Genomic DNA, 8202 nt, shown 5'->3' with positions numbered 1-8202 from the left:
AATGGCTCTGCAATCCCATAAGCCGACTTCCTCAGCACCCTTGGATACATGAGATTGAGGCAAAAAAAGCATTGAGTACTTCAGCTTTTTCCATATCTCATGTCTCTATGTTGCCTCCCCCATGCAGTAAGGGTCCCACACTTTCCCTGAACTTCTTCTTGTTGCTAACACACCTGTAGAAACCCTTCTTGTTACCCTTCACATTCATTGCTACCTGCAAGTCCAACTGTGCCTTGGCCTTCCTGATTACACCCCTGCATGCCATAGCAATATTTTTATACTCCTCCCTAGTGATCTGTAAAAATTTCCACTTCTTGTAAGCTTCCTTTTTGAGTTTAGGCTCATCGAAGATTTCACTGTTAAGCCAAGCTGGTTGGCTGCCATATTTGCTATTCTTCCTGCATATTGGGATGGTTTGTTCCTGTGCTCTCAATAAGGCTTCTTTAAAATACAGCCAGCTCTCCTGGACTCCTTTCCCCCTCATATTAGCCTCCTAGGGGATCCTGCCCATCAGGGAGTCTACATCTCCTTTTCTGAAGTCCATGGTCTGTAGTTTGCTACTATCCTTCCTTCCTTTTGTCGGGATCCTGCACTCAGCCATCTCATGCTCACTGCTTCCTAGGTTGACACACACTTCTACTTCCCCTACCTATTATTCCCTGTTTGTAAGCAGCAGATCAAGAGGAGCACAGCCCCTAGTTGTTTCCTCCAACATTTGTACCATGAAGTTGTCCCCAACACTCTTCAAAAAACTTCCTGGATTGTCTATGCATTGAAGTCCCCCATTAGAACTAGGGCATGTGATCTTGAAACTTCAGTTAGTTATCCAAAGAAAGCCTTGTCTACCTCATCCTTCTGATCCGGTGGTCTATAGCACATGCCCACCACGACATCACCCTTGTTGGTCTCACCTCTAAACTTAACCCAAAGACTCTCAACAGGTTTTTCTTCAGTTTCATACTGGAGCTCTGAGCAATCATACCACTGTCTTACATACAATGCAACTCCTCCACCTTTCCTTCCGGACCTCTCCTTCCTGAACAGTTTATACCCATTCATGACAGTGCTTCAGTCATGTGAACTGCCCCACCAAGTTTCTGTTTTTCCAATCACATGATAGTTCCTTGATTGTGCCAGGATTTCCAATATTTCCTGCTTGTTTCCCAGGCTTCTTGCATTTGTGTACATGCACCTAAGATAATTAGCCGATTGCCCTACTTTCTCACTACGAATCAGGAGGCTTCCTGTCTTGTAACCTCCTCCTTTTGTTTCATCCTGGTATCCCACTTCCCCACTTACCTCTGGACTTAGGTCACCATCCCCTGGTGAATCTAGTTTAAAGCCCTCTTCACTAGGTTAGCAAGCTTGCCTGAAAAGTTGCTCTTCCCTCTCTTCATTACCTCTCTACCTCAATCTCTACATAACAATCCCTCTTCCTGGATCAACATGCAATGGTCGAAGAATTCAAATCCCTCTCTACACATCCACCGGCATAACCACACATTTACATCCATCCACAATTCAATGGTCCCTACAAGGGTATATTTCTTCTATGACCAATTGTGAAAAGTGAGTGTCCTTCCTGGTCCATCAACACATAGCTATTTTGCCCTATCTACCAGAGAAGTGTTACGCAGGAACCCAACACTTGAGTTTGATAAAAGTCCATGGACAATATTCAATATTACACAAAGAAAGACGATATATCAATAAGGACAGAAAACATCATATTGTTTCTGCATAAATCTATGCTATGCCCACATCTTGAATATTGCAAGCAGCTGAGGTCCTGGGGCAGGAGAGAGGTACAAGGGTGGCAAAGGGGACTCTTGGGTTGCAGGGTATGGCTGCAACAGAGAGAAAGACTCCAGCTGCAGGAGAAGCCATGAGTTGCAGGACGGACAAAGTATGCTCCAGAGACGTATTGACAAAGTAATGGCTATTGGAAAACATGATGCCAATTGTACATATAAAATGATGGGTTCTAAATTAGCTGTTACCACTCAAGCAAGAGATCTTGGTGTCATTATGTATAGTTCTCTGAAAACATCCATTCAATGTGCAGCAGGGAATCAGTTAGAAAGGGAAACATAATACGACTTAAAATATCATATTTCTTCTGTATAAATCCATGGTACGCCCACACCTAAACTGCTGCCTGCAGATCTGGTCATCCCATCTCAAAAAGATATGTTGGAATTGAAAAAGTTATGGAAAAGGGCAACAAGAATGATTATGGGTACGGAACAGCTTCCACATGAGTAGAGATTTATAAGAATATGTCTTTTCAACTTGGGGAAGAGATGACTAAGGGGGGTATATGAGAAAGGTCTATAAAATCATGAATGGTGTGGAGAACATAAATAAGGAAGTGTTATTTACTTCTCACAAGACAAAAAATAAGGGTCACCCAATGAAATTAATTGGCAGCGGTTTCAACAAACAAAATGAAATATTTCTTCACAGAACACACAGTCAACCTGTGAAGCTATTTGCCAGAGGATGTTGTGAAGGCCAAGACTATTACATATTTCAAAAAGAGCTAGAAGAATTCATGGAGGATTGGTCCATCAATGACTATTAGCCAGGATATGCAGGGATGATGTCCCTAGCCTCTCTTTGCTGGAAGCTGGGAAAGGGTGATGGGGAATGGATCACTTGATAATTATCTGTTCTGTTCATTCCCTCTGAAGCATCTGAAATTGGCCACTGTTGGAAGACAGGATACTGGGCTAGATGGACCTTTGGTCTAACCCAACATGGCTGTCCTTAAGTTCACTGAGGAAGGAAATGGTGTGCAGATGTTGTGTTTACCTGGATCTGGATATCTGTTCTGTTGTCTAAAGTAGAGGAATTGTTTTAGCAACCTATGAATGGTGTTCCAGAGGGGCTCACTCTGAGATTTCTCAATTAGGGCAAACTGCAAAGAAAGGGGCTTACAACCCCCAAAATGGGTGTTTATTCTAATACTTGGATTTACAAAGGCTGCAAAAAACAGTTTTCACAATGCTTTACACAGTTCCCTTAATGCAGGGATCTCAAACTCAAATCACCACAAGGGCCACATGAGAACTAGTACATTGGCCGGCGGGCCACATCACTGATACCTTTTCATACAAAGATACAAAAGAAACCACTCTGCCACTGGCCCCGCCCCCACTCCACCCCTTCCATGAGGCCCCGCCCATTCCCCACCTCTTCCCACACCTTCTCTGCCCCCATTCCAACCCCTTCCCCAAAGTGCTCACTCCCACTCCACCTGATCCCTGCCCCTATTGCAACCCCTTCCCCCAAATCCCCGCCCCAGTTCTGCCTCTTCACTGCTTTTTTCCCTCAGAGCGCTGCCTCCCTGCTCCTCTCCCTCCATCCTGGAGAGTCCTAAGAGCCACCAAAAAGCTGTTTGGCAGCGGGAAGCACTGGGAGGTTGGTGGAGGAGCGGGGACACAGTGCACTCGGGGGGGGGGAGGTGGAGAAGAGGCAGGGCTGGGGTGGAGATTTCGGGAACGGGTTGGAATAGGAGGAGGGAGTGTGGGGAGTTGGTCATGGCTGACGGGGTGGGGGGTGAGGGGAGCATGGCTGCCGGTGGAGTCGGCACCCATGGCAGGCTGCAGAAAATAAATCATGTTTGAGACCCCTACCTTAGAGCAACCCAGCCTTGGGCATCCACCCAGACAGTCAAGTCAGATATGATGATGATTATTGAAAATCTTATTCATCATATAATAAAGCTCTACCAATCCCAAAGGATTCTGCACACCACTTCCCACGTGAAAGAATATTTCAGATATTACCCAAATACTCACTTAGAGCCCATTCTTATTAACTAAACTAAGATTTATTTAAAAAGAGAGAGTATTGTTTAAAAGAGAATTAAACATAGAGACATGATTAGAGTTTTTAAGTCACTTTCATAGTAGAGATGGCTGGCTTCAGAGTTCCACAGAATTTTCTCAGAACTAGTTAAGAGATTATAGACCAATGTTGAAATATTCATTATCAGGTTGGTCCAGGGTGTAACTGCAGACCAGAATTTGTGACTCAAGCTTCCTCTGATGATGCTTACAGTTCCTGGGCAGCACAACAGTCCTTGGGTGAACAATAGGGTTTTGAAGTAACCTTCTATTTCCTAAACAACACTGGTAATTAACTACCTGGATTAACATAAGGTTATTATCCATTGAGCAGTTTATAGAGAGTTCGCCAGAAACTTTAAAGAGACGTATAGAAAATGATATTATTGCACCCATGTTCCATCTAATAATATTTCCTTTTCATGTATGAATTAACTCAATACAGCTCTAAACAGAAATCCTTTGGTCACACTGTTAAACTGTAACAAGCTGTCAGTAAATATTGACTACTAGAATCAGTAACTTCTTCCAGTTCTTTAATAATACAAAAGCTCTAGCCTATCAAGAATGGAATGGTTCTAATTACCATTTACATACTTTTCCAACCTGTCTCTAAAAGGTGAATCTGGGTCAATAGCCAGCAAGTTTTTTAACTCTGTCCTGTGTCACTCAACCCCTTTTGCAAGGCCTGGAGCTGTTTGGTTTAGCGATCATGTGACCCAAAGAGGAGAAACTGGAAACAGCATGCGCTCAAGGGGGAGCTCTGGGAAGAGTGGGCTGAAGCAATTGGGGAGTATGGAGGAGCCGAGCCAAAGCTAGCCTCAGGGCCTTGGTGATTGGTGTGCAGGTTTCTGCTCCCAAAGGGAGGCACTAGAATGGAAGCTGCACCCTGAGAGTGGGCCTAGAGACCTAGAGCTAGAGGCAGGGCCTGAACCCTTAGCACCTTATTTCAATGTGACTAGTTTGGAATGCGACCATACACTTCCCTGCTTATGGCTGCCTCTGACACTTAGCCGAAGGCCTTAGCCTGAGAACAGGGCCTCAGACTGTCACAGTGAGAAAAAGCCCTTACACCGGCAGACAGTGATTTCGATTCTTTCTTTTATACCTCTATAACTACCTAAATGATAAGAATACACCTACATGCTTAAAGTATAGGCCTTTGTAGACAGGCCTGAATATCTAGATCGTAACACTGATGAACCTGAAAGGCTTGTCACAGACGTTGCAGGCCCACAGATAGACCAGGATCTCCTACCTCCCGGTTACCCTACACTCCCCCAAAACAGCTCTCATGGCTAAAAGGACAAGATGGAAGTCTCCCCAATGCTGGAGAGGGACCATCACCTTACCCTTGAAATGACAGGTGTCCGCCAGAACATGGTGAAGCTCATCCCATAGCACAGTGGGAGACGGGGGAGTGGACCCATGATGTGGACTTTGACTCCCTCAGGGAACAGATGGGCAGGATCCCCTGGGAGAATAACATGAAGGGCAAAGGGGTCCTGGAGAGCTGGCTGTATTTTAAAGAATCCTTATTGCGGTTGCAGGAACAAACCATCCCGATGTGTAGAAAGAATAGTAAATATGGCAGGCGACCAGCTTGGCTAAACAGTGAAATCCTTGCTGATCTTAAACGCAAAAAAGAAGCTTACAAGAAGTGGAAGATTGGACAAATGACCAGGGAGGAGTATAAAAATATTGCTCAGGCATGCAGGAGTGAAATCAGGAAGGCCAAATCACACTTGGAGTTGCAGTTAGCAAGAGATGTTAAGAGTAACAAGAAGGGTTTCTACAGGTATGTTAGCAACAAGAAGAAAATCAAGGAAAGTGTGGGCCCCTTACTGAATGAGGGAGGCAATCTAGTGACCGAGAATGTGGAAATGTACTCAATGATTTTTTTGCCTCTGTCTTCATGCACAATGTCAAAATGAGTAGGGCTTCTCTCATCCCTCCCCTCCTGCCTCCATTCTGTGTCTGTGGCTAGGGGTCGGGGCTACCTGAACTGAGGGCTTCTGCTGCTGCTCCAGCCGGAGTGGCCTGGGCTCTTCCCCTCCCTCGGAGATTCCTTCAGGCCTGGATACTTGAACTTCTGCCAGGTGAAGCTGAGGCAGCCTGGGCTCAAGGCTTCTGCCCCATTCTGCCAAGCTGGTTCACATGAATCAGAATAGGATTCCCATCTTCTGTTCCTTGCCTCTGAAGCACCTGGCAATGCGCACTGTTAGAAGACAGGATACTGGTCTACATGGACCATTGGTTTTACCCAGTATGGCCATTCTGATCTTTTTATTTAGACCCCAGATGTATCTGCCTCCTGCTGTAACCCACTATATCCCCACTCCCCTCCCAGAGCTGAGACAGGTCCCAGGAGTCCTGATGGGTTCTCTCTTTCCACAGTGTTAGTAACAAAGTAAGAATAAACATTAAAATGTTAATATAAAGCAGTGCCCATTAAGTGACTTACCATAAGATGTGAGAACATATTTGTTTTAGACATGACTGGAACACAGTTGACAAGGGGAGGGGAAGACAGGATCAAGTGACAAGGGCAGGGCATGGGGAGAAGACACACTGCAGGGTCGAGACTTGACGGAAGAGATGGGGCAAGATTGTAATTTCAGGGATCCAGCTATCAGCAATTAGAAAGGTGGCAACCCAGTGTAGTGTACACAGATTGACTCCCCAGTTCAACACATTGACACAGCAGAGTAAGGACAGGGAAGGGTTTAATGTCTCTGTCTGTCCAGTAAGTGATTCAGGGAAGAGGCCCCACTGCCATGCACCAGCCAGCTCTACACAGAGCTCAATCTGACAGCAAGAGAACAAGGAGAAAACATTTAAATCTCTTTATGAGTAAAGAGCTGGATCAGCCTGCCCCGGATCTGTTTGGTCCTCACCCCATAAATGATGGGGTGTAGCATGGGGGGCATCAGCAGGTACATACTGGCAATGAGAACGCGCAAACGCAGTGGCACATTGTGGCCAAACCGCTGTGTGAGAGAGGAGAATAAATCTGGGATGTACAAAGCTAAGATGGCACAAAGATGAGAGATGCAGGTCCCAAAAGTTTTGAGCCGGGCATCTTTTGTGGGGAGGCGGAAGATGGCCCTGAGAATCAGAGTATAGGACACGGCGATAAAAAACAAATCCATTCCGATCTCAAAGAAAAGATTAAACATGCCATAGTAACTACTCAAGCGGATGTCAGTGCAGGCCAGCTTCACCACAGCTATATGCCCACAATAGGAGTGGGGGATGATGTTGGTTCTACAATACGGCCACCGCCTCACCAGGAAGGGATAGGGTAATGTGAGTATGCCACTGCGCAGCACCACAGCCAGGCCTATCTTGGCCACAACAGGGTTTGTCAAGGTTGTGGAATATCTCAGAGGATTGCAGATGGCCACATAGCGATCAAAAGCCATAGCCACGAGGATTCCAGACTCCATCGTTGAGAAGGAGTGAACAAAGTACATCTGGGTGAGGCAGGCACTGAAACTGATCTCCCTGGAATTGAACCAGAAGATGCTCAGCATTTTGGGTACGGTGGATGTGGACATGACCAGGTCGGTGACGGCCAGCATGCAGAGGAAATAGAACATTGGCCCGTGGAGGCTCGGCTCCTTCTTCACGATGAACAGGATAGTGAAGTTCCCCAACACAGCTATGGTGTACATGGTGCAGAAGGGAATGGAGATCCAGATATGGGCTTCCTCTAGGCCAGGAATGCCCAGCAGGATGAAGGTGGAGGGGTTTGTGAAGTCTGTTGTGTTGGAATCTGGCATGGATTAGGGGAGAAGTTGTCCAACTCTGAGGCATAAGGATGTCTTCTTCATATGCTGTATGTTCCCCTGACCCCTTTCCAGGGTTTCGGGTGATGGTTGCAGTAGAAATGCCTGAATGGAAAAACAACATTAATATGAGACAGAACATGCACTAGTGGAGGCTGTTCTCACACTGAAAAATGACATTTTCATTATTCAGAGAAAATAATTATGAACAATGACCCTACTAAATCCAATTCCATATTTTGTGGTGCTTCCTGGATTAATATTTCCTACACTTTGTGGTGAGGGAATCTTAAGAGGCACCAGCAGCTACTTCCATCACTGGTTAATGAGAGCCAGGATAGGGAGTCTGTACTGTAGGGAAGTCCCCATTCATCCAGTTACTCGAAGTCTGAGAATCGAAAAAAAAAATCACTTTTGGGAAGACATGTGCTGGGAGAAACATCCCAACTAGAACATACCTCAGGGGAAAGACCTGGGCACCATTGATAGCAGCTCAAGAGAAACACCTGCTCATTCGCAGCACTGGACAAAACAAAAGGAATGCTCAGATCCCTAAGATG

At 45.7% G+C, this 8202-nt stretch overlaps 1 protein-coding gene across 1 annotated transcript; it reads right to left on the bottom strand.

Annotated features, from left to right (window-relative positions):
* Positions 1-6688: 6688 nt before the first annotated feature.
* On the bottom strand, positions 6689-7636 carry LOC128833659 (olfactory receptor 52E4-like). Its single transcript, XM_054021684.1, has one exon. The coding sequence runs from the start codon at positions 7634-7636 to the stop codon at positions 6689-6691; it is 948 nt and encodes a 315-aa protein (XP_053877659.1).
* Between the last annotated feature and the right edge of the window lie 566 nt (positions 7637-8202).

This window comes from Malaclemys terrapin, chromosome 1, assembly GCF_027887155.1.
Source record: "Malaclemys terrapin pileata isolate rMalTer1 chromosome 1, rMalTer1.hap1, whole genome shotgun sequence".
Taxonomy (NCBI): Eukaryota; Metazoa; Chordata; order Testudines; family Emydidae; genus Malaclemys; species Malaclemys terrapin.
The sequence above is the reverse complement of the archived record's forward strand: the minus strand, read 5'-3'. Positions and strand labels throughout refer to the sequence as shown.

Bases quoted from the DNA above. Each gene is read 5' to 3' on its own strand.
- LOC128833659 (XM_054021684.1), bottom strand. From the start codon at position 7,636: ATGCCAGATTCCAACACAACAGACTTCACAAACCCCTCCACCTTCATC.